At 47.2% G+C, this 26,740-nt stretch overlaps 1 protein-coding gene across 4 annotated transcripts in view; it reads right to left on the bottom strand.

Annotated features, from left to right (window-relative positions):
• Nucleotides 1–10,365: 10,365 nt before the first annotated feature.
• FBH1 (F-box DNA helicase 1) overlaps nucleotides 10,366–26,740 on the bottom strand; it is a 45,329-nt gene continuing 28,954 nt past the window's right edge. For 3 of the 4 annotated variants that reach the window (XM_027121554.1, XM_027121556.1, XM_027121557.1), the window contains exons 16-21: nucleotides 24,978–25,053; nucleotides 24,194–24,391; nucleotides 23,538–23,663; nucleotides 21,914–22,020; nucleotides 11,335–11,466; nucleotides 10,366–10,854 (exon numbers count right to left, since the gene is read on the bottom strand). In XM_027121554.1, the coding sequence (XP_026977355.1) occupies nucleotides 10,684–10,854; nucleotides 11,335–11,466; nucleotides 21,914–22,020; nucleotides 23,538–23,663; nucleotides 24,194–24,391; nucleotides 24,978–25,053 (810 nt within the window). In that variant the 3' untranslated portion in view covers nucleotides 10,366–10,683. Of the gene's footprint in view, nucleotides 10,855–11,334; nucleotides 11,467–21,913; nucleotides 22,021–23,537; nucleotides 23,704–24,193; nucleotides 24,392–24,977; nucleotides 25,054–26,740 lie in introns of those variants that run through there. The other variant, XR_003435952.1, reaches the window with a different exon arrangement.

The following is a 26,740-nucleotide window of genomic DNA, read 5'->3' as shown; positions in this document are numbered from 1 at the left end:
ATCTGCAAATATCTGTTTCAACAAGTAGGAAAACTCATTGCTGACACATGAGCGGGGCCATTCTATTCACTATTGGCCTTAAGTACTTGATTATCCTGAACCTGCCTGATTACCTAAACTTTTTGCTTCTCTCTTCAGCTGCTTGCCCCTAAGTTTCTATAGTTTACCATTAACTGGATCCAGTTTGTTCTTACAAGAATCTTTAAGTGTATGACCCTTGTTATTTTAAAACTAATTAGACAGGAAAAAAAAAAAGAGCAGATGTTCAGTGGAGCCAGGAATCTGAAAGGTTTCTATGGGATGGAAGAGGGCTGAGTCACAGGGATAGTTCAAGGATTTATGGTTCAAAATCACCATCATCTTTGGAAGAGTGAGTGACATGATGACCTCTGGGGGGCAGCAGGGTGCTGTTTTGAAGATGCAGAATCACCCGGTTCAGGTCCAGCACGGAAGTCTGCGATCTACCAGGCACCAACCAAGTTCAAGCTGGGTAAATTATATGACAAAAATTAGATCTAGACATAGAAGCAGGGCTGGGTGGAGCTGAGGTCTAAAAGGACCAAGAGGGGTTGGGTGGGGACAGATCAATCAATCAGGACCTTTTTTCTTTCTTCCTTTTTTTTTTAAGTCTAAAGGGGTAAAATGAATCCTCTTACCAGGTGGTGTAGTCCTTCTAGGGAAATGTTTAAGTAACCTGTACGATGCCAGAACATACCATGGCCTCAGAATTTATCCATCAAGCAGTGATGAACATCTTGAAAAGAACTGTGCTTTCATCTTTGAATTCTCAGAGACTGATGCAGTGCCCTGAAGGTCATTAACAGATGCCAGATCAATACACTAAAAGATTCCTAATCACAGTAAGGCCAGATTTTCTGAGACAGGGTAGCAGGTTCTCAGGCAAAGCTACAAAGGAAGTGATCTGGGAGGCACTCAGCCACTTGTCTTTTTGCACCCATCTCCCTAGCCTTCTTTGACAGCTCCAAGCACTGCTTCAAGTTCTACATCTGGCCCCTATTTTTACACACAAATAGTGACTGACGCCCAGAGGGCTTGGCCTGGGAGGACACAACGTGACCTGGAAGTGAGGAATAGACATGGAAACCGTAACAACATATGCTGGAAGGGCAGATAAACGGTATGCGGGGGTCTCAGATGCACCTCTTATGTGGCATCAGGACCCCCTTCCTACTCCCTCCCACCTGCCCCCACCTGTAGGCTGCCTGTGAGAGTTCTCCAAAAACTACCACTTCCCCTCTCCTACCCGGAAGCCCCAATCCAGCCAACCTGGGAGGGTCCTGCAGAAAGACCTGGGGTGCGGTTACCTCCTCCAGTTACCTGTCACCGCATCACAGGCCACCCCAACAGCAGCTCTGCACCACCACTGTTACTGTCTCTGGGGGCTGACTGGGCTCAGCCAGGCAGTTCTGCTCTGTGTCATCAACTCGGCTGCATTCAGTTAGTGGCTGGGCTGAGGTGAAGGTCTAAGAAGGCCTCACTCACTGCCTGGGGCCCCAGTGCTCCCCTGTGTAAACTCTCCACGTGGCTAGCCTGGGCTTCCTCACAGCATGGTGGCCTCGGGACAGCCAGACCGCTTACAGGTGGCTGAAAGAAGAGCCACCAGGCACCTCAAAGGTAGGAGCTGGCACACTTGATGGGCACATCTGTTGCATTTTATTGGTCAAAGCAAGTCGCCAGGCCACCCAGCCCCAAGGGGAGGGGGATGACAAAAAAGGAGGAAAGGAATCAAGGGAAACCATCTTTGGAGATTATACCAGAGTACTTCCCAGGGGCACCAGAGAAGTGGCATTTATCTTTCGATTCTTGGCACTCCATAAATCCAGGAAATGTTGGACAAATGAGTGAAGAGAATGATCGGGGGTCAGTATCTGCCAGGCACTGAGAAGAGTCGATCTTTTTATTTTTACTTTTTAGTGGACAAGGTACATAGGACCCAAAGGGATTTGCAAGTTCTACAGCTGTTAGGTCTTTAGCCCAGATGATGTCACCAGCTGGCTACAAACCTACATAATTCACATTTTCCCCTCCTCTCTCATTTCCTGTGCTCCACCACATTTGTCATGAAGAAAACTGATTGCCCATCATCTTCTTTTATCTTAACTTGATTTTCCTTGATCAATAAATAAGACTTTGACTTTCATCTTTTTAAACCCTCTCTAGACATTAGGAAGTAGGAGAACAGGGACCAAAAAGGCACATTTAAGGGTTTCTCCGTGTTCCTAATTGCCCAATCCACTTTCTTCAATTCTGGCCTCAGAATTTTGAGAACGTAGCCGAGAATCTTGAGTTTGCTTGTTTTCCCATAAGACTCTTGAGTTTGCTTGTTTTCCTGTAAGACTGTGCTCCTTGAAGGCAAGAGCAGCCTGATTCAGATCAGAGCATCCCCAACACCTCACACTGTGGGAACCTATGAGGAATTCAACGTGTGACTATTTTCACAGAATTTATAAATATATGGCGCTACACTTATGAGGGAATTGTGGTTCACACTGTTCTCCCCTAAGGGCCTGTCTAAAAATCCACCCATGCTACTTTTGTGGTCTTGAGCTATCTGGGATGTAACACTCCCTCTTCTCCAATTTGGGGACCCGCCACCGTGTGGGGCAACCTCACTCCCACAACGCAGAAAGGCCAATATCCCCTCCACCAACTCCCACCAGGTGTGGGCCCCAGAGCCACATGAGGCCCATCAGATGCCCTCACCTGGTGAGAAGCGTTGACTATGGGATGAAGGAACACAACAGAACTGATGGAGCAGCGCCCAGCAAGGCTTCAGGGGCATCCAACGTTGTCAGGCTGCCTGTTTCCTAGCTCTCCAGACTGCTGTGGTTCCTACCTGTTTCCCAAGCCTAATCCTCCAACATCCTGTGATTCTACGAGCCCCCAACATTCTTCCAATACATCTTCTCTTTCCTTGTTACAGATTCAGTTTTCATTACTTGTCACTGAAAAGGTCGCACCAGTATGGAATTTGGTACTAGTAACACGTATTGCAAATTACAGAGAAATAGGGAAAGAAGGAATAGTTTTGAATGGTTATCTGCCTTAGAGAGGGCAGAAAACAGCGTAAGCTCGGCTACCAGCCTGAGATGGGACTCCAGCGGCCCAGGGCAGGCAGTGAACTAGTTCCCCAGGAGTGGCCTAGAACGGCAGGCTCGCTGAAGGCCCAGCTCCAGGAGGCTGCACCACAGCTGGCCTAAAATATTGTGGGTGGAAAAATCCAAGGCCATAGCCAGGTGGCTACTATTCATGGCATTGAATAATTTAGATAAGAGAACACGAGTTCAAATCCCTAAAATCTCTATTCAAGTTTCAAGCCACAGTCTAAAACCTAGAGATTCTGTAACCACTGAATCGCATGCCTTCGAGATGCAAGGTCAAGAGGAAACCCAACTTAAGAGCTCAAGTCTTCACAGTGTTGAATCATGTTAGCTGAATTTACAGCCATGGTAGGTTTAAGAGACCTGAGGGCTGGAAGACAGAGCACTGATTGGATGAGGACGAGGCCCCAGGATTGGAATTAAGAAATGGGGTGGGGGGTGGAGGGGAGATAAATTGGGAGATGGGGATTGACATATACACAATACTATATATAAAATAGATAACTAATGAGGACCTACTGTATAGCACAGGGAACTCTATTCAATACTCTGTAATGACCTATATGGGAAAAGAACCTAAAAATGAGTGGATATATGTATATGTATAAAGATTTACTATGCTGTACACCTGAAACTAACACAACATTGTAGATCAACTATACCCCAATAAAAAAAATATAGGGGCAATTTGGAGGCTCACAAGCCTCCCAGCTCTACCCCCAGGGACCCTCCCTCGTCCTCAGCAGCAGCCCGTTTTACCCGGCAACGCCGCTCCTCACTTGCTTCAAGGCAGCATCGCTACTTCCTTGGTTGCGGAGTCACCTTGCAAGAGAAGCCTGTGGCCCTGTTCTACCCCCAGTGGGCACAGGAAGAGAGCTTCACTGATTATGCCAGCCAGACCCTCAGGATCACGTAGCAGCCTGTTCGACTAAATCACAGCCCTCACAAGGGCCATCCAGGGCCTTGCTCCAGGCTGCCTCCTCCACCTTTCCCCCCACCGCTTCCCTGTGTCCCCAGAGGCCAAGCACGACGTCCACGGTCAACCTATCTGCCAGTCCTTGGCCATCCTCTCTACATCCAATCTACCTTTCAAGAGCCAGCTCGATATCTACCTGCTCCAGGGAGCCTTCATTAGCTACTCAAATGTGTGAAATCGTCCGCCTCTGAGCCCCTGTAACCTTTATTACGTGTCCTATAAATGCGGAGTTTGCTGAATAGTACCTCAAACAGTGGCAGGAGCACAGGACTCGGACCACCTGGGTGCCAAGCTCGCACTCTACCCTTCGCTGGCCCCGTCACCTTGCGAGAGTCACTTAAGCTGTAAGGACCGACATTCCATCTTTAAAGTGGGGATAACAACACCTGCATTGTCCTTTTCACAAAGGTGAGGATCAATGCCGTGTTTGAAAGTGCTTTCTGAATTGCTTCTTTCTCTCTCTCTCTCTCTAGACACTAGAGATGCTAAGTGAAGACCTGGTTCTTACCCTGTAGGTGCTTACAGCCTGATGAAAAAAAAGGGGAGACATAGCAAAACAAAGCGAAGCAAAAACTTCATACCACACATTAGCAGATATAAACGCCACATGGGGCGTGAACACAGTAATATTACCACGTTAAGCTCGGGAGGGGAAGAAATCACTAAAAGGCCTGGACACTTGAGGAGTATTTTAGATGTAATGGGACTTGAGTTGAAGTATGGTTGTGATTTAAATAAATAGAAATAGGCAGGGAGGGTTCTAAATAGGGGGAACGATACAGGCAAAGACAGAGGGAAGCAAGTGACAAGTTCAGAAGAGGAGGAAGCAGTTGGAATGACAGACCACTTGTGGGGCTCACATGACAGACGAGGTGGAAGGCAGACTGTGGAGCTCCGTGCTTCTCTTACAACCCCTGGGGTGGCCTGTGACACGAACTCGTCCTGGGAGGACTGCTTGATGACTATTATAAACAAACAGAAACGAAAGCAGCCTTAAAGAGCGATGGTCTTGCAGGGATTGAGTGCAATCAGCAGAATCTTAGGGTCTTGCAAGTCCCAGGTGCTACCCAAGGGCCCCCTTCTGATGGACACCATCACCATGAACTTGGATGGTTATCTGTCCAGGGCTGTTTCCTCATTTCTCTGGGCAGAGAGCCAAAAGCACTAATTACAAAACAAGTGTGTAATCTTCAGAACCCCCTTTGAGATGAATGTGATCCAGAGGCGCCTGAGCTTCTCTAATTCCAAGTTGTCCAGGGCCGCCTGGGCTGCATGTGGCTGCGGTGTCTCTGGTCTGTTCCCAGAAGCCTTAGAGCCTTAGCCTGGGGGCTTCCCAGGGGGAGAGCTTAAGAAAGAATTCTAGTTGCCACCCCAAGTCCTAATTACAGTAGCTACACTTTAACTGGCAGTAAAATTTGGTTTGAAGAATGCCATGGCTGAGAACATCAGAAAGCCTTTGATGCTTTGTTTTTGACAAATGTGGGCTTTTTGAAGAGTTCTAGTTCCGTTGACATGGTGGTGCTGGAAATACCACGGGTTTGGAGATCACACTTGTTTTAACCCGAGCACTATTCTATGTGCTACTGATCAATCACTCTAAAGGCTGCTTCATCATCCGCTCCTCCAGGTTTGTCGGGAGAACTACATAAAATAATGTGCAGTCCCGAGTATGTCTACCATGCTAAGAAATGCAGCAGTCGTTTCCTGGACGACATCGATGTGTACACTGGACAATCAGGCCCTGGCAGTTGCCTGCCCCTCTCCTTCCTTTTCAAACGAGTTCCCACTTTTGGGGTATTAATTCTCTTCCACACCATCATGTATATCAAAGGAAGCAGACCTCATTCCAGACTCCAGGAAAGCAAATCCTGATTATTTTAAGCTACCCTCCTGCTAGCAGCTGGGTTAGGAATGGGCAAGTGACCCTGTTCTGACCACTGAGACGTGAGGGGAAGCTCCTGGGGAAGGATTCCTTGCTCCCAAGAGACACAAAGGACAGGCTTTCTTCTCACTGCTGCATCTGGACACACTGCCCGACAAGATACAGGCAGCTTGCCACGGGGAAGCCAGCCTGGCGGCAAAGCTGACACTAGAGACGGCAGGGAGGCCAGAAACAGCCCGCCCTCCTCTGCGAAACCGTCACATTTCCTGTTCAATGCCCTTTAGAGCTTCTGTCTGGGGGACTCATGGCCCCAAGTGTCCGGATACAGAATTTGGTAACACAAAGTGGGGACGGTGTAAGTTACCCTGAGATGTGAAACGGGCTGAGCAGAGGGGGAGGACAGGACAGTGAGGTCCCTCCACCTCAGGCCAGGAAGTCAGTGGCCCTTCCTCATGCAGCTCCAAACCACTCATTAGAATGTTACCTTTTCTGTCACAGGCTCCAGATCAAGAAAACATAATACCAGGAAAATGATTACATAAAAAAGAATCCAGGACCATTGAATTGGACATTTAAAAAAGGAAAAAAACAATCCAGGATGTTGAGTCCTGTCAGCTACTACTTGAGGCCCTGGGTAGGTTCTTTAAAGGATGACCTTGGGTGAAGGTAGAGCAGATAATAGGCTTTGCACTAACACCATCACCTCTGGCTCTGTACCTTCATTCCCCTCGGTCTGGACAGTGCTGGATGCTGAAGCTCACTCCTGCTTAAACCCCTTCCTCTCCTGAATTCAGCAGCAGCTCTATCTTTCAGAACTAGTTGTCACTTCCTTCACAGAATCCTCTTCCTTTTTCCTCCCAAGCCTCGTCGTCCTCTGCTCTTTTCTCTCTGGACCCTACGCTGGGGTGAGCTCGGAGACCCCTACACTGATCTACCTCACCCACCACTTACACGTGACAGCTCTAAACCCTCTGCTCCCAGCCCAAACAGGTCTGCTGATGTACACACCTGTTTTCCCAATAGCCTCCAGGACAAATCTACCTGGGTTTCTCATAAGCACCCAAACTCAACATGTCAAAACCAAACCCATCACTGTTTTTATACAAACCTACCACACCCTATGTTTTCTGTCCCAATGATGGGTACCCTCACCCATCCTGAAAACAAGCCAGAAGACCAGGGGTCCCATCGGGATTCCTATCACAGACTCGCCACTGAAGCACTAAGTCCTACTGATTCTACCTTTTAATCCTGAGAGCAAAAGTTCTCAGAATTCAGTGTGTATCAGAATCACTGTAGGGCTGGTTAAATGCCAGCTGCTGGGCTGTCTCATGGGTTCTGATCCAGTAGATGTGGGTGAAGAACAGAATGTGCAGTTCTATCAAGTTCCCAAGGGATGCTGACGCTGCTCATCTGGGGCCACACTCTGAGGACCACTCACCTAGGTCCATCCCTTCCTCACCAGACCCATTTTGCCTGTCTTGGTCCAGCCCAGTGGTTGTCATTTCTTGCAGATATCACAACTCTGAGCCTCTTAATTGATCTGACCTTCTTAAAACATCCTCCAATCTACAACTGGAATGTTCTTCCTGAAAACAAAATCTGATGTCTTAAAATCTCACATTGACTAATAATCTTTGAGGATACCACCCAAACTCCTTCGTGTCCCGGGCCCTTTGTTACCTGGCCCTTGCTAGCCGGCTCCTACTATATACATTCTCCAGCCACACACATCTCATTTCCCCAAGCCTTTCCTACAGTGGCATACCTTTAGTGAATGCAATTTCAGGTGCTGATGTTCTGTGACATTTTAAAATTTCTCTATGCCAATATTTCAGGTTGGTCAACTACTATCACCTAGTTTTTTAAAAATCTAAAATCTGAAATATGTTTTGAGAATAATTATGTGAAAGGAAAAACTAATGCATAGTCTACAATGCACTATGATATTTTAACACTTCTATTCCAAGAATAATTTTTATTTTATTTCAAATACCTTCTAAACAAATGGATTATGACATAACATAATTTGTTTTTATATGAGTAACTCTGCATCAGAACCTCTATATACATGATAAAGTCAAAGACAGAGACAAATCAGAAATCCTAACTTTGAAACAAAAAAACTAGAACTTGCTATCAGTAGACTGCACATTCTTTAACAACTGAAAAAAGAACTCCTCTAAGTTATCAAATAAGAGGGATTATTTAAAAATTAATGAACCAAAGAAAAATATTTGGAACTAGCTTATAATTATTTTTTCTCCCAATTTACGTGGTGTAAAAACAAAACAAACTTCTACAGAAAATTGTGCACAAAAATACATTAACAACTAAATGAAATCATGGAAGCCCCATATTTTAAAGACTATACCTTATAAAAGATCTAAAAGATTTTCATTTTCATGTAGTATTTAGTTTACATTTTTGAATAATGCTTTTACTCTTTCCATCTAATCACTTTTATTCAAGTGATAATGGGTATTTAACACTTATAGATAAGGGTATGGGATTAAGAGATGCAAACTACTATGTATAAAATAGATAAGCAACAAAGATATATTGTACAGCACAGGGAAATATAACCATTTTTAAAAACTTTAAATGGAGTATATCTATAAAAATATTAAATCACTATGTTGTACACCTGAAACTAATATAATATTGTAAATCAACTACACTTCAATAAAAAATTTTTAATAAAAATAAATAGAATATAATTAACTTTATAAGTATATTTAACAAAATCGTAAGTTTTATATAGGAATTTCTATCTTAAACTGATTACTGATAAGAAACTAAAATAAATATCATTTCTATTTTTACTGTGTATTTAAAAATTGTTTTTCTATTTGAAACACACCAACCATTTGATTTTACTGATTTTTTAGAAATTCTTAACACTTAAAAAATAAAGTACCAGCATCAATTCCTAGATCCTATTATTTTTTAAATAAGTACCAAAATACTAGTGCTGACATTTTGCCCTGGTAGTGCCGTGACCACCAACACTTCATGTTTTTCCTTCTTTCTAGAATATTCTTTTCTTCTTTAATAGCTAACGACTCACCCCGTTATTAAAAACAACTCCAGCACCACCCGCTTTGGTGGCCCTCCGACCTCACCTCTGAGAGAGACACCCCTCCCGCCCCAGAGCAGCAGTGCGGCTCCCTCTCCGGACGCCCTCTGCCCCACACCCGAGCGGCCCGCCTCCAAACACCCCACACGCATCACACCTCTTACTGTCACCTCTCCGAGTCAGGACCACGGCTGACTGCAGACGCCCGCGACCAGGGCCCTGCCCCACATCAGGTGCTCTGAGAAGGTCTAGAGAATTCATGACTTCTCCCCAATAAATAAGTTGCTTCCTCTCTGGTTGGTAAAAGCAGATTTCCAGAAAACGTGTTCATGGCCCCTCTTGCCACCCACCCCCACAAACCCCTCTTCTGAACGACTCTGAGCACTGTGACCTCCAAATCCAAACCATTTCGTTTCACGTGCTGTTTTGCTCTGAGTTAACCAAAAGCACCAAATGAGGCGAGGCGAGGCCAGGCATGCCGGCGGAGCAGATGAAAGCACCCCGTCCCACCTCTGTCTTCAGGGCCCATTCTGTGAATTCTCTGCTATGTGCAGACGTGTCCCTCACCCTTTCCAAGCACCCCAGCCCGATCCAACAGCACCCTTGCTTTACTCACCGGCCTGCTCGCTAAACTCCACTAGAGGCCTGACGTGGGAGAGGTTAGGGGCGGCCGCAACAATGAGGCTAGGAGTCTGCTCTCCACTCCGCTGACTGGGCTCAGACACTAGCTGGTGAACTCTCTGGGCAATGCCCTCACCTGCCATCTGCATCCCTGAAGTGCTGCATGGCAAAAATGTAAAAAACCAGATCCATGTACGGCTAAGCAACGTGGGTTTTCCCACTGGTCTCTATAAAGAACAGCTTTATTACGACATCCACCCAGCATCCCCAGGCAGTGAACTAGGTACCAGCTGCCCATCTCCACCTGCTCCTGTCTCCCCAACAACGTGGCTGGCCTACTCCGCCTCCCTCTCAGGTATTTCTGGTCTTCCGTTCTACCTGTGGGAACACAAGGTGTCTAGCTAGTGTCACTTTCTACTTGTCTTGTTATATGTCACGCTGCCTCCCTGTTCAGGCTGTGAACCCCGTGATGACAAAGGGGCACCCTGTGTCTTACACATGTGTGATTCCCCACAGCATGAAAAATCTCATTTTTGATGCATTAGTTGTCACCCTGGACAATAAGCCTCCTACTCTGCTTGGTGTGCACTGTGAACAGTTACAGAGCTTTGAAAAGAGTAAGAGGAGAAAAGGAGAAAGTCCAGAAACAGCAGGGCTGAAGGCAGGGGCCGTCACACAGTGGAACGCCAGTGCTACAATGCCTGTTTAATCGAAACCTTGTAATAAAAGTTTAAATACATAATTTTTCTTTTTTTTTTCTTTTTTTTTTTTTTATCAAAAGACCATCCCCTGCATCCCCGGCCTGCTGGGGTGGAGGAGGGGCAGTGGGGTCTGGCTACCTCCAGGGGTGGAGACACGGCAAGTCCAGCTCCAGTCGGCTTCATCTTCCTCAGAAGATGCTCTGTGAGTGAGTCCGGTCTCGGGGAGGGAGCCCCCCATGCCGCCGTCCACGGAGGCAGGAGTCTGCCCAGCATCCCGGCCAGAGGAGAGAGCTCCCTGCATCTCAGAAGACAAGGAAGAGCAGGGCCTCATGCCGGGGAAGCACGATGTTCTCCACGGTGCGGTCCATGGCGCGCACCTGCTCGGGGGAGGCAGTCAGGAAGGCCAGCGGCCCAATGCGCTGCTCTGCACATGAGTGGCAAAGGTACCCACCCTTGTTTTCCTTCCTGTTGCTCTGCAGGGCGGGATGAGAAAAAGGGAGCAGGGGGAACAATTGAAGGGCAAGCGTTTCCCACCAAGAAGTGTGAACCAACCACCACCAGCACTGCCATCATGACTGATGCTTTCAGGGCCTGTGTGGCCCTGAGGCCGTACCTCCCCCAGCACAAGTGTCCAGGGTGGACTCTGCTCTATCAAATCCCCCAGAACGTATCAAGGCAAGGGATGAAGAGCCAAGAAAAACCTAACTGGGCCCCCAGGTAAACTGTCCTCACCTGAGTGTCCACACAAGCCCACCTCCCAGACTGTGGTCACCCAGCCTGGCCCCACTGGGTCCAGCGTCTGTGACACTGAGGCCCACCAGACACCTCTGGGCCTTCCTCGTGGAAGGATTGGACGAGCTTCCCCTTCACCTCCCTCACCCACAACCCAGATGGGCACAAAGACGACTGAACTAAATCCTACGGAGAGCAGAGGTCGTGGCCGAGACACGTACATAGGTGATGGGTAGCTTCCGCATGGTGAGCACGGTGTCCATGGGGATGGCGTTGCTGCACTGCCCCACGCAGCAGCGGACCACGCCTGTCTTCAAAACATTACTTGTCAGCTCTGCTTGCAAGAAATACTCCTGGGAAGGAAAGAGTGAGGACAAGAGTCACAGCAATGCCTCTGCCACTTCCTACTTGGACACCCCAACAGCTGAGGGCTGTCAACACTCTGTAGACCTTGCACAAGTCCCAGAATGAGAAGAGCACTGACCCCTGCATCTTCCCTCCGTTTCTCTACCTTCCTCCTGCCTGTAACACCGTCTCCAAGAGAACACTCACAGCTGGACCCAGTCTAGCTGGATTCTTGCTAAAATGGCCAGTTTAAAAAGGAAAGGTTTAATGGACAAATGTGAAACTGTTGGCTATAATGATATTTCAGGATTATTTCTGGATTTTATCTTAGGCTAACCTGTGCCTGAATCATTAAGGATGACTTGTATATTCTCTTTACAGCCCAGATGAGCTTAAAAGACCTGCCCACATCAGTCCTGCCCACTACCATCTTGCAAGTCTTTGGCTGTCCTAGGGGGCAAACACTCAACCTCTCTAAACCCCAGTTTCTCCATCTGTAAAATGCACAGAAGCCAGCACCCACTTCACCCGGCTGTTGTGAGGAAGACACACAACACCGAGAGCTAAGTGCTCAGCGACTGCACACAATGGGCACCCAGATCAAATGCCAGACGGGAAATGCCATGAGAACAGGGACCAGGGTCTGGTCTGCTGCTGCCCCACAGGAGGCTAACAAGGTTCTGGCATACCAGTAAGACTGCAAATACTTGCTGACAAAGTAATTATGATTTCATGTTTTTTGGATTACAACTGGCTATTTATCCAATTTTTGCAAAATCCGTGTCCAAAGTTCTGATTTATATGGTTTTTCTCTCTTTCAGGATCTGGCTACCTGCTTTAGGAAAGAACAGAAAATAAATAAACACTAGTGTTCCCAATCTAACGGTGGGAAATCCTTTCTAAAATAAAATTAGAGATTTTCTTGGAGTCCCCTTTGCCCATCTGTCAGCACAGTCCCTCCCTAGGGGAAAGCAGCATCATGAATCTGGCATGAATCCTTTCCAATCCATTCTAAACTGTCTTTACACTTAACGTATATTTCTAAGAACATAAGGTGTCATCTTATAGGTATTTATTTACGTAAGTGTTATACTGTTAGTTTGCTTCTCATCTAGCACATTTCTTTTTGTTTTTTTTGGTTTGTTTTTGTTTTTGCGGTATGTGGGCCTCTCACTGTTGTGGCCTCTCCCGTTGCGGAGCACAGGCTCTGGACGCGCAGGCTCAGCGGCCATGGCTCACGGGCCCAGCCGCTCCGCGGCATGTGGGATCTTCCTGGACCAGGGCACGAACCCGTGTCCCCTGCATCGGCAGGCGGACTCTCAACCACTGCACCACCAGGGAAGCCCTAGTACATTTCTTTTAAGTGCTGTACAGGATTCAATCATCTCACTCTCCCACATTTTATTAAGACAGTCCCTCTGTGTGGAGACTGATGTTACCGTTGTTATTTCCTACAACGCAGCAATGAACATCCTTGTACATGATTTCCCGCCCACACATGCATGAGGTCCTCCAGGGCTTTCTACCTTTTCTGACCCCGATCCACGCCAAGAAATCCACTCAGCACTACAATTCTACATACACACACATAAATGTATGAAAGACTGAAATCAGGTTCACAAAATAGTATGTAACCTCACATGCTGTGGACTGATTCCTCCTTTAGACTTTACTCCACTTCCCTTTTTTTTTTTTAAAGATCATCATAACCCACTAACTAGGTTCCTAAGTCGTTAATAAATTGCAATCTACAGTTGGAAAAACACTGCTGCAGAGCAGTGGTTTTCAAACATTTTGGTCTCGGGACTCCTTTACACTAATAAACATTAAAGGCTCCAAAGAGGTATTGCTTCCATGAGTTAGAGCTACTAATGTTTACCTGATTAGAAATTTAAACTTTTGTTTTTTGGTTGTGCCGGGTCTTAGTTGCAGCTCATGGGCTCCTTAGTTGATGCATGCGAACTCTTAGTTGCGGCATGCATGTAGGATCTAGCTCCCTGACCAGGGATCGAACCCAGGCCCCCTGCATTGGGAGCCTGGAGTCTTAACCACTGTACCACCAGGGAAGTCCCAAACGTTTTAAAATGTTTATTAATTCATTTAAAACATAACATAATAAACCTATCATATGTTAACCTGTATATTTTTATGAAAAACAACTGTATTAAAAAAAAAACCTTAACAAGGGACTTCCCCAGCAGTCCAGTGGTTAACACTCTGCCTTTCAATGCAGGGGGCGCGGGTTCAATCCCTGGTTGGGGAACTAAGATCCCACATGCCATGCAGTGTGGCCAAAAAAGAAAAAAAACAAAGGGTACCATGAAAACAAACCAGCTCAATAAAAGTAAATAAACAGACTGGACAGCTAATATGTCAATTAGGCGTTGTGTTCTACTGCCTGTAACACTTAAATAATGGCTCAAATAATTGCAGGGTTTTTATTTAAAAAAAAAAAAAACTTTAACGAGAAGAGTAGCATTGCTATACATTTTTGCAAATCTCTTTCATGTCCGGCTTAAAAGAAGGCAACTGGGCTCCCATCTCTGCCTCTGGGTTCAATCTGTGGTGACGACATGCCATGTGGCCTCTGGAAAACTCCACTGTACACTTGTGAGAGCACTGAGGGAAAAGGGCAAGTAACTACCCAGTATTATGAGAAGAGCACGGAGTACACGTAGAGTGTGTATTGTGAAAGGTTCCCAGAAGGTTCCTCTGACCACACTTTGAGAACCAGTGCCCACCCCCGACCATCCTGGCCAGAATCTGAAAGGACAGACTTCTTCATTCTCACCCATCAGACAATTTTAAGTTGCACTTCCCTGACCATCAAGGAGGCTGCATAAATATAAATTTTTTAACAGATTCCCTGGCCCCTGGGGCTTCCTTTGCCCATTTACCCACTAGGTTGCCTGTGTCTCAGGAATGTGCAGTTCTTTATGACTGTGTGGGTCCTCTTTTCCACGATCACATAAGCTCAAGGAGGGCAGAGTTATGCTTGGCTCATGCCCACGACCTCAGCACTGTGCCCAGTACAGTGCTGAGTACAGCTGCGCTTAGTAAGCACATGCAGGACGGATGGGAGAAGTGTCCCCTCCACTCCGTGACGGGCCTTTTAACTGCATGCAAAGCAGCGGCCGGCACGGTGAAGGGCACAGGCCCTGCAGACTCACCTCAGTTCACAGCCCAGTCTACCCACTTTGGGGTAGTGCACCTTTGGGCAGGTGATTCTACTCGGTGCCTCAGTTTTCTCATCAGTAAAACTGGCAAAACGACAACTGCATCACGAAAGATGTTTTTTTTAAGGGTTAACTATATGTTAGCTGTTACTTTATCACACTGAAGCTTTACATCTCGATGCAATCAGATTTACCTGTTTTATGATTTACTATTATATGTCCTGCTTATTATTAATCTCCTCCTAAATGCCAGGCCTCCCTCGGCCCCTGCCCCTGGACGTCAACGTCTCAAAGACAAGTAGCCATCTCTGAGGACCCTGACGCTTCTCCCAATCGACTGTAATGCAGTTATCTCATCAGCTCATCACAACCCTTCTCTAACCGTCTCCTCTGAGGTGCGGTGATCGCCGTTTTGCCAGTATTACAGACTAGGAAACAGAGGTACAGAGCAATGAGTAACTTGCCAAGGTCTCAGAGCGCCCACGTGGAGGACCCAGTCTGACCCGGATCTGTAGAATTGGCCCCGCAAAGCCTCTCAACAGGAGGGGATGCTGCTGTCCCTCAACCCACAAATGCGCACTGAGTGCTGACTCTGTGCAGGCCCTGTTCTAAGGAGAGACCCGTGAGGGCTGGGTTCAGAATCCAAGATGCTGAGGCTGAGAAGCGTCTTTGAGCAACCAGCATAACTCCACGTCATTTAATAATTCAATAATGTAATGATCCCCTCGCTTCCTCAAAACTTAAAGAAACAAAAGGTGTTTACCTAGATTTTCTAAGGGGGTCAGAGAAAAAGGAGTCTGCCTGCCCTACTTTTGGTTACAGGGGAGACCAGGATGGCTCATCACCTTACAGGTGATAAGGTAGCAGGAAACAAGGGCTCCCTTTTGTTCTAAATCCTCACCAGGCACGACTTGCTTTCACCTTCTCCAGTGACTACCCTCCTCTCCCCCTCCAGAACCTCCAAGATCCCCCATGAGCTGAGGGTAGACTTAGCCACTTCTGAAACAGGATGACCCCAAATTGGTTCATATTGCAGCTGCGATAAAGAAAAAGCAGAAGTCCTCACGCAAGGTCCTTTAGACTTAGAAACAAATGGGCAATATTTCTGGGGCTTCCTCAGAGCCCCCCACCCTGTGGGCCAACAGATGTTTCCCAGCCCAGCCTCAGTAAGGGGGAAGTATTTCTCTAGAGTCTGTGTTCTTTTTTCCATAGAGAAAATTCATTTTCCCCATAAAATATATGCAGTGACCAACTGATAAGCTTCCAGTTAGTTTTAAAAAGCCTATTAGACTCGAATACATAACTTGTGGGACTCTAAGGTATAAAATCCATGTGATGAATTTAGCAATACCTAGAAAAATGACATATCCATTTACCCTTGACCCAGAAATTTAGACTATAGAAATGTATCCCCAAGAAGCACTGGCAAAAACAGAACATGACTTGTGCATAAGATTATGCATTGTGGCATTAGTTTTAAAACCAAAAGATTGGAAAGAACCCAATACCCATCAGTGAGGAGCTACATAAATCATGATAAATGGACACAGTGAATACTACTCAGCTGTAAAAAGGAGAAAGAGCTTTAGAAACTGATAAAGAGCCAGCATCAAAAAATCTAGAAACAATAAATGCTGGAGAGGGTGTGGAGAAAAGGGAACCCTCCTGCACTATTGGTGGGAATGTAAATTGATACAGCCACTATGGAGAACAGTATGCAGCTCCTTTAAAAAACTAAAAACAGGGCTTCCCTGGTGGCACAGTGGTTGAGAGTCCGCCTGCCGATGCAGGGGACACAGGTTCATGCCCCGGTCTGGGAGGGTCCCACATGCCGCGGAGCGACTGGGCCCATAGGCCATGGCCGCTGAGCCTGCGCGTCCAGAGCCTGTGCTCCGCAACGGGAGAGGCCACAGCAGTGAGAGGCCCACGTAGCGCAAAAACAACAACAAAAACAAAAAAAACTAAAAACAACTACCATATGACCCAGCAATCCTAGTACTGGGTATATAGCCCTGAGAAAACCATAATTCAAAAAGATAACATGGGGCTTCCCTGGTGGCGCAGTGGTTGAGAGTCTGCCTGCCGATGCGAGGAACACGGGTTCGTGCCCCGGTCCGGGAAGATCCCACATGCCGTGGAGCGGCTGGGCCCGTGAGCCATGGCCACTGAGCCTGCGCGTCTGGAGCCTGTGCTCTGCAACAGGAGAGGCCACGGCAGTGAGAGGCCCGCATACCACAAAAAAAAAAAGAAAAAAAAGATAACATGTACCACAATGTTCATTGCAGCACTATTTACAATAGCCAGGACATGGAAACAACCTAAATGTCCATCGACAGACGAATGGATAAAGAAGATGTGGCATGTATATACAATGGAATATTACTCAGCCATAAAAAGGAACGAAAATGGGTTATTTGTAGTGAGGTGGATGGACCCAGAGTCTGTCATACAGAGTGAAGTAAGTCAGAAAGAGAAAAACAAATACCGTATGCTAACACATATATATGGAATCTAGAAAAATGGTACTGATTAACCTAGTGGTAGGGCAGGAATAAAGATGCAGACGTTGAGAACAGATTGAGGACCCAGGGGGGAAGGGGAAGCTGGGATGCAGTCAGCGAGTAGCACTGACATACATACACTACCAAATGTAAAATGGATGGCTGGTGCGAAGCTGCTGCACAGCTCATGGAGATCAGCTCGGTGCTTTGTAATGACCTAGAGGGGTGGGATAGGGAGGGTGGGAGGGAGACGCAAGGGGGAGGGGATATGGGGATATGTGTGTGCATATAGCTGATTCACTTTGTTATACAGCAGAAACTAACACAACATTGTGAAGCAATTATACCCCAGTAAAGATTTATTAAAAAATGTATTAAAAAAAAAAAAAGGAACTGATAAAGAATGATTTCCATGTCTATTTCTCGGTGACAAAGTGAGGTACAGAATTTTACAGAATGCTACTTTCTGTGAAAAAGGAGAACAGAAGAATATATGTACACATATCTGCCAATATTTGCAAAAAGAAATACTGAAGGATAAATCAAAAACTAATTTTTAAAAACTAGCTATCGGGACTTCCCTGGTTGGCACAGTGGTTAAGAATCCACCTGCCAATGCAGGGGACACGGCTTCAATCCCTGGTCTGGGAAGATCCCACATGCCGCAGGGCAACTAAGCCCGTGTGCCACAACTACTAAGCCTGTGCCCTAGGGCCCGCATGCCACAACTACTGAAGCCCACGTGCTCTAGGGTCCACATGCCACAACTACTGAGTCCGCGTGCTGCAACCACTGAAGCCTGCGCGCCTAGAGCCCTTGCTCCACAACAAGAGAAGCCACTGCGATGAGAAGCCTGCGCACCACAATGAATAGCAGCCCCCGCTCGCCGCAACTAGAGAAAGCCCGTGCACAGCAATGAAGACCCAACGCAGCCAAAAATTTAAAAATAAGTAAAAACTAGCTATCAACAATGGAGGGAAAGAAAGTGTGCAGGAGACAGGGAGGGAATGAGACTTCTCGGGGATACATGTGTTACAAAGTTTTCACTTTGAAAACGTAAATTTTATACATTCAAAAAAGATAATCAAACAGGAAAGCAATTCTTTCAGGAAGTGTAGACAAAGAAACATATCTGCCTACAATTAAACTGGTGATCATACCACACAAAGAGAGACTCATCTCAGGCACCTTCAGAACATGCTCTTCTGACTGCACATCCTCAGTGGAATGTGGGGAAACAGAGATGGTAGGAAATCTTAAATTCCATACAGTATTCTGCCAACAGTAATACTGGTATTACATTAAAACTTTTATACACAGAATAGTGTAAATAAGTAAGTAATAAATACTGTTCGGAACCAAGATTTTCAGTGTAAGAGAAAATATTCAAGCATTTAAAAGAAGTAAAAATCCTTAAAGGTTAAATCTGATTGGGCTGGAAAACCACAAGTGATGAGGTTTATAAATGTAATTGGCCACCGGCTCCGACAGTGCGGACACAGAGCAGCCTCACGAAATGGGAGCAGAAGGACAGCAGGTGAAGAAAAGGTTTTCACTGTCTGTGGTGCACACTCGGCAAAAAACTCTGAGGAAAAGTGAGAAAGTGCTTGTGGTCACAGCTGGGGCAGTGGCTACTCCCGGGGGTGTGGATGGGGTGGGGGTGCTGGCTGTGAGGCCATCAGGAAGGCAGTGGGGACAGCTGGCAGACCCACTCTCCTGACCTGGGTGGATGCCCACCTCACCCCTAGTTGCACCCGCCCGTGTGTTTTATACATTTGTGTCACGTTTAACAACAAGAAGTTTAAATTAAAAATTGCGATTGGAATTATCAGTATGATAATAATCAGAACTGTTGATTTTTCTTTTCAAAAATATGGATTTCCTAGCCCTGTCTACTAAAAAGGTAAACAGTCTGAGCATCACTAAGAGGGAGAGAATCTGAAATCACGCCTCCTGATGGGATGCAACACATAGCAAAGCCCCCTGCCCACCCCACCCCCCATGGAGGATTCTGGCCAGAACAGTTAGACCCAAATCCAGTCATGCCCCTGCAGTGACTTCCAGTGATGGGGAGCCCAGGGCGGGGGACAGCAGAACAAACCCAGAACGGGAGACGTTCTGGGGGACAACCAACTCGGTTTCCACAAAAAGACAGGAGCATCAGAAAGGACGCAGGGGGTCCTGGGCTGCTCTAAATTAAGAAGCTTAAAAGACCTTATAACCAAACATGCGTTTGGGTCCTAATTTGAACAAATCAACTGTAAAAGACATTTCTGAGATAATCATAAAAGTATGACTGCAGAATGGGTAGTAGAGCCCATAAGGAATCACCATAAATTTTATAAGATATAAAATGGGACCACGGTTACGAGAGAAAGGTCCAGGGCGTTTTAGAGATGTGGACTCCAAATATACACATGGGTGATTTGTACACGGAAATTCGATATACCATTTTCTCAACTTTAAAACGTCTCAAAATTTTCCTTATGTAGCCCATGTTGTGAAGTATCACTGCTCTACAAGACCTCCATTAAAAGTCACAGATGAGGGCTTCCCTGGTGGCACAGTGGTTGAGAGTCCGCCTGCCGATGCAAGGGACACGGCTTCGTGGCCCGGTCCGGGAAGATCCCACATGCCGCGGAGCAGCTGGGCCTGTGAAGCATGGCCGCTGAGCCTGTGCGTCCAGAGCCTGTGCTCCACGGTGGGAGGGGCCGCGACAGTGGAAGGCCCACATACCGCAAAAAAAACCCAAAAAGTCACGGATGTGACAATCTGCTTTTGTTACAGATCTAACCACTACCATAACACAGGTTCTACAAGAAAACCATACTACAGGTTCTAAAAAAAATTACTTATGATCAAAGTTTATGCAAAAACTCACACAGTAGGTACAGATTATTTGTACATAAAAATTACTCTCCTACTTCACTCCCTAGGGTACTGGTTTTAGAGGTTAAAAAAAGCCATGCTTATCTCTACACTAGGAGTCAGCAAACTGCAACCAGGGGCCAAATCCAGACCCGCGTCCGCTGCTGTCAATAAAGTTTTATTGGGACGTGGCCCACCGTTTGTTAACAGATGGCCCACAGCTCTCTTTGCTGTGGTGGCAGAGTTGAGAAGACGCAGCAGAAACTGCAGGCCTGCAAAGCCTCAGATATTTACCGTCTGGCCCTTGACAGAAAGAGATGGCAGCACTCTGCTCTAAGTCATCTCTGGAAACCCCACTGGGTGACCCAGGTGCCACCAAGGGTGCAGCCAAAGAAAAAGGCTTACAGTTCTAAGCGCTGACACATTAGCTGTTACACACAGCGAGGCCCAGGTGAAGCAAAGCTGCTGGGGAAGCATGCAGCTGACTTCAAATTCCAGAAACATTCTTATGGCCAAACAGGCCTGTCTTAGAGAGGCATGGAAGACAAGTGCCAGAGAGGGTTCAGAGAAAAGTGCAATAAAAATGCAAGGTCATCAGTCTCACACAGGAAGCTTTTGCTGCCATGACAGGTCATACAGCATATTCATCTGCAATTTCTCCCTTTAAGCGCTGACACACTCTTCCTCAAGAATGTGAAGAGAAATGCTATTTGCTAACTTGTTTACCATCTATCTCTCGTCCTAGAACTCAGGCTCTGTGAGGGGAGGAATTTCTCCGGCCCACTATCACACCCCAGGGCCTAGACACGCACTTGGAACACATCAGACACTCAACAGATATTCAACTATGAGCATCAGGGTTCTGTGTTACCACCACTTACCAACTCTGAGACTGTGGACACCACTTACTAGAAAGGACCACTGCCCCCCATCTCCCCCAGCCCAGGCCCCAAGCCGTGAGCAGCAAAGCTGAGATTCCGCGGCTCCCAGTGTTCTCACCTCTGAGAGAACACGCACTACAGCACTTGGACTAAATCCTCCTACTGTACAAAACCTCACACATTTGGGAGACGGCTAAGGAAAAAAGAGTATTTATAGGGGCTTCCCTGGCGATCTGGTGGTTAAGATTTCCAATGCAGGGTTCAATCCCTGGTCAGGGAACTAAGATCCTGCAAGCCATGCAGCACAGCCAAAAGGAAAAAAAAAAAAAAGAATATTTACAGTCTCTTTTACGTGTAAGTTTTATGTTTCAGGCTTAAGAATCTTTGCTTCAGGGAAAGACAGACGAAGTAGTAACCATTAGCTCAAATTTCTGTTCTAGTTTCAACCCAACAGCGTTGAAAAAACTGAACAGCTTATCCTCTAGACCCTGAAAGGCAGAAAAGACGTGGAAATGAGGGGGTGGGGGAGGGGGCTGGTCTGTGAGGGGTAAAGAGGGAGGGCTGACACTTTCCTGCTTCTCACCAGTGACAAGGACAGGTGCCTGAACACGCGCTCTCCCTGGCAGGACACATTCTGTCCAAGTCTGGAGTCCACCAGTCCAAAAGGGACCAGGGAGCAGGAGGAGGGCGTGCAGACCCAGAGGACATTCCTGCTGTTCTTCCCGAAGAGTGCTGAGCGCTAACCGAGCAGGGAGAACTCACCAAAGACGTGGGCGCAGTTAGTGTTTTAAAAAGAACTTTTAAAACTGACTCAGGAAAGAACGTAGAAAAGAACCCAGGTTTTTGTTTCTGTGGTTAGGAAGGACCCTCCCCCACTGGCAATCGGCCTCCAAGCACCCAAGAAAGAGAAGCCCCTCTCTTCTGATGCAGACCCCCAACCAAAAGCCTCGAAGGCCCCGGGTTGGCTGATCCCTTATTCAAACCGGTAAAATCCGGATGTTGTTAAATTAACTCGTGCTGTCCTCTTACCCCAGCCAAAGTCAAGATGTTCTCCAGTGACCTGGTCATGATGAGATGCTTCCTGGCGCGAGTTACTGCTACATACAGTAAATTCCACTCGTCCTCAGAAAACGACTCTGAAGAAAGCAAAGGGGAAAAAAATATCAACACAGAAGCCTGCTTACAGAAATTTATATTCTTATCTAAACGTTTACTATTCGGGTCTTCCCTGGTGGCGCAGTGGTTAAGAATCTGCCTGCCAATGCAGAGGACACGGGTCTGATCCCTGGTCCGGGAAGATCCCACATGCCGTGGAGCAACTAAGCCCATGCGCCACACCTACTGAACCTGAGCTCAAGAGCCTGCAAGCCATAACTACTGAAGCCCATGCACCACAACTACTGAGCCTGTGCTCAAGAGCCCACAAGCCACAATTACTGAACCCATGCACAACTACTGAAGTCCATGCATCCTAGAGCCCGCGCCACAACTACTGAGCCCACATGCCTCAACTACTGAAGCCCACGTGCTCTAGGACTCACATGCTGCAACTACTGAGCCCACGTGCTGCAACTACTGAAGCCCACACGCCCTAGAGCCTGTGCCGCAATTACTGAGCCCACGTGCTGCAACTACTAAAGCCTGTGCGCCTAGAGCCCGTGCTCCGCAACAAGAGAAGCCACTGCAATGAGAAGCCCATGCACCACAACAAAGAGCAGTCCCTGCTCACCGCAACTAGAGAAAGCCCGTGTGCAAAGCGCGCGTGCAGCAATGAAGACCCAACACAGCCAAAAAAAAAAAAGTTTACTACGCCCCATCGCCCCAAAAAACCCTCAGGATTTGCTGGCTTTATAAGCAAAATTTTCCTACAAACACCAACAAAACTCTAACAGACTAGGGGCACAGAACACCCACACTTTGACTCCATGACTAACAGAGAGCTTTTGTGTCTGTTTGTGGGAAAACTTCAAATGGTTTTATTATAAGACTTAAAACCAAAACAACAACACTGGGCTTCCCTGGTGGCGCAAGTGGTTGAGAGTCCGCCTGCCGATGCAGGGGACACGGGTTCGTGCCCCAGTCCGGGGGGATCCCACATGCCGCGGAGCGGCTGGGCCCGTGAGCCATGCCGCTGAGCCTGCGCGTCCGGAGCCTGTGCTCCACAATGGGAGAGGCCACAACAGTGAGAGGCCCACGTACCACAAAAAAAAAAAAAAAAAAACAGCACTGATGCTTAGATGCTTAGAGTTTAACAGGTAGCCTTGAGTATAAACTGATACAAAAGCAGACAAATGATAGAGTGCTTACACTAATCCCTTGTATGATTTTCGGGCCTCTTTAATAAAAAGGAGAATTAATTAAAGAAAAACACCTTGGCGAGCAGGTAAACTGTTTTAGAGCTTCTGTCTGATGGGGAAAAACCCACAGCTGAAGAGCCGGTGCAGGTTAAACAGGATGCAATAAACACAGCTGCCCTCCGAGCAGCCCTGAGGGAGGTGGACCCTGGAGGCTCAGTTTTTCTAAACACACAGTCTAAAAACAACAAATTTAGGAGCAGGAGGATTTTCTTGTTCTAGAAGGATCCTTCCAAGGAGCCACACCATGCAAGAAAAAGCAAGGCAGCCCTGCAGTGAGGCGCCAGCGGTCTCCTTACCGACTCTGAAGTGGGGCAGCTGAGCGAGGTTGTGCCTAGCACAAGGCACTTTCACGAAATCATCTAGGACATGCACAGTGTCAAACTCCAGGCCTTTGGCCTTGTGCACAGTGCCCAAGATGTACTCTGGAACAGAAACACAGCGGACGGGCAGATGAGGGGGTGACTGGGAAAGAAAGGAAAGAGGTGAAAAGCTTACACTTCCCACCACTCCCAAAACGCTAATTACGTTTTCTTGCCTGGGTGCGGCTCTGCAGAAAAAGGGGGAAAGAGGAAACCTCAGTCAGAATAAAAAAGGGAGAAACAAAAAAAAGACGAGGGGAAAGTAGAAATTCGTTGCAGGTGTTGCGAACACGGCCGAGTTCCAGTCCAGAGCTCATGGCGGCTGCCCACCGCCTGCTTCCTACGCACGAGGGGACAGAGGCCCAGAAGAGGCTGGGGGTTTGCCAAGGGTCAGCCGGTAGCAGAGATGGGACTCGGGAGCCCCTTCTACGGGCTGGAAGTAGAACAGAAATAAAGGGGCCACAGGAGAACAGCAGCCTTGTTCCACTGACACAGCCGCCCCTAGTCACCCATGATGTCCACGCTGGCAAGAGGCACCAGAGGCGGGCTGCCCCCGCCCCCAGGGGGAAGTGAAGAGCCCCCGTGTCCCTCACCTGCAAAGTCCAAGTCCTCTATGTGGCATCTCTCTATCCTTTCCACCAGCTCTGGAATCCGGATGTTGTACTTCTCCACGACCGCAATCTTGGCTTCCAGCTCCTTGTCCTCGGCCGCAGTCACATACCGCTTGAAGCCACTGAAGCCCTCTCTGTGCACCCACCTTCTGATGAACCTGTCTTTAATGACGAGGTTTCCTAGAGGGAACAGGCGTAGGGGTCAAGGTGACACAGGCTGCACCGACGTGCACTCCTCACTGACCACATGATAAATGAATGGTCTCAGAGCTGGAGACCCAGGTCCAGGCTCGACGGCATCACTAACCTGCCGTGGGTGCCTGGGCAAGTCAGCGCAGTGACCTGTGCCATAGCCCCTCCAGCTCCAAACTCAGGGTCAAGAGCCCTGCTGACATCCTTGTCTGCTTCTCAGGGATTCGAAATTGTGCAGTAATGAAAAAACGAAAGCGCTACAGAAAATTAGAAAGGATCACATGGGGCCCATGCAGAAGTCTCAGTGTGTGAGGTCACCCGGGCAGACAGAAAGATGGCGGGGAAGACGGCCTAGGGGCCAGCATGACAGAGAAACTTAGACTCCTGAGAAAAGGGTCTGGAAAGAGCCATCGGTGCCTCTGAAAACAGGAGGTCTCTGGCATCCCACCGCTGATGAGAAGAAGCCACACTGGCTCCTCCAGAGCAAACGGGAACTGACTCAGAACCTGCCCGCCCTCCTCCACCCCGCCACTGTGTGCCTGCGTCCACCCCACGCAGCAAGGAGGACACTCACGTCTCTTCCGTTCTTCCTCCGGCTGAAGAAGCGTCCAAATATCAATGATTCTGTCCAATCCAAATGATTTAATCCCCTGAAAAAGTTTTTCGGTGGGAATTTTTTGGTGTTTTGTTGTTTTTAATTTTGTTTTATTTTTGTTACTGTTGTTAACAGGACAAAGTAAAGCAAATGTAGAGGTGGGATTTTGAAATGAGACGCTTTTTTTGGAAACAGATCTCAAATTGCACCCAATGCATAAAGACATCGAGTGGGAACCTTCATTACGCACAAAAGCAGAGGTCACAACGCAGCCTGCAAACTCGGGATGACCCAGTGCTAAGCTCTGGCTGCTCCCTCAGACTTCTCCTACGTTTAAAAAAAAGGCAAGAACTAGCTGCATGTTGCTTTCATGTCAAAGAAGGCAATTTAAATCATCTACCTTCCACGAATATAAAACAGCTGCAGCAAAGAAGACAGACGAGACCTGAATACTGAGCGTGGAGCACAAACACTCGCCGCTGTTCCTTCTGAGGAAAGAACTAGACTGTCTACAGGTACTGGATCTGTTAAAAGGTCAGCTCCTGGAGGAGAGGGCCTGACCCTCCCAGTTCAGCCCACCTCTACTGGGAAGCATGTACTGAGCACTGACTGGGGCCCAGGACAAAGGCTCCACACTCCAAGGGTTTAGATCATTTGGGGAAGGGACACATAAAACATTAACATCAAACTGAGACCAAAATAAGACAGTACAGATTATAACGTAACCAGAAGTGATCAAGCGGGATGACACATGTGGGAGTGAGACAGGGGAGAGGACAAGCTCACATCCTGCCTGGCGTGGAAGATGCTCCAACAGTACCATTTCCTTACAATAACAAAGATGGCTAAACTATGCTACATCCACTGAGAAAGTATTGTAAAGTCACTCAAATAGCAACATGGGAGAAAATATGCTCGTGGGTGGAGTAAAAAACACATACTCTTTTTTGTACACTCTAAATGCAATTGTGTAAAAATACATAACTATAAGGCCAAAGACATAAATAATTAGCAAAAATGAGAATTTTTACATAAAACACTGAGATTAAGGGTGATTTTTTTCCTTTTAATTTCCAAAACTTCTGTAACTTGGTTACATAATCTTTATAAATTAAAAAAAGGAGCATCAGAAATTTTTTATTTTGATTCACTTACTGTATGTACTGAGGGTCTACACACAGTAGGCCCTAGAAAATATTTTTTTCATACATGAACGGATGAATGTCTCTTAGACATAAAACTCTTGCTTCCAAGAGTTAAAAATGCCATACACATGTCACTCAACCCTCTTAGCTTCCCTGTGAAACAAGCAGTGTCGCTGTCCCAGAGATAGAGGGGCTGAGTCGCCTGCCACAAGCCACACACAGTTAGTGAAGAAGCAGAGCTAGAACCAGTGTCCACTCTGCATCTGGAGCCCCAGGCACTTACCAGCTGTGCCCTCACCTCGCTTGTCTTACACGACTGATCATCACACCCCAGGACACTCACAGGCAGCTGGCAGCCCCGCGTGCACACAGGTTAGAAGGGCATTCTTTTTTTTTTTTTAAATAACGGAGGAAAAGGTCCACAGTCCTTGCTGGGCCACACTTTACAGGACTCGCTGGACCAGAATGGCCAGGGGGAAGGACTTCACAGCGCAGGCTCGGGAACAGTCACAAACCCAAATGCCTGTGTGCAGAGTAAGCCTGGACATGTGGGCCGTTTTCAATGGCTCTGTGCGTCGGCAATGTTTCCGGGCGAGA

The sequence above is a fragment of the Aethalodelphis obliquidens genome, unplaced genomic scaffold (assembly GCF_003676395.1).
Source record: "Aethalodelphis obliquidens isolate GAN/ISIS:26980383/991018 unplaced genomic scaffold, ASM367639v1 scaffold23, whole genome shotgun sequence".
In the NCBI taxonomy this organism is placed as follows: domain Eukaryota; kingdom Metazoa; phylum Chordata; class Mammalia; order Artiodactyla; family Delphinidae; genus Aethalodelphis; species Aethalodelphis obliquidens.
This window is presented reverse-complemented; position numbering and strand designations above follow the sequence as displayed.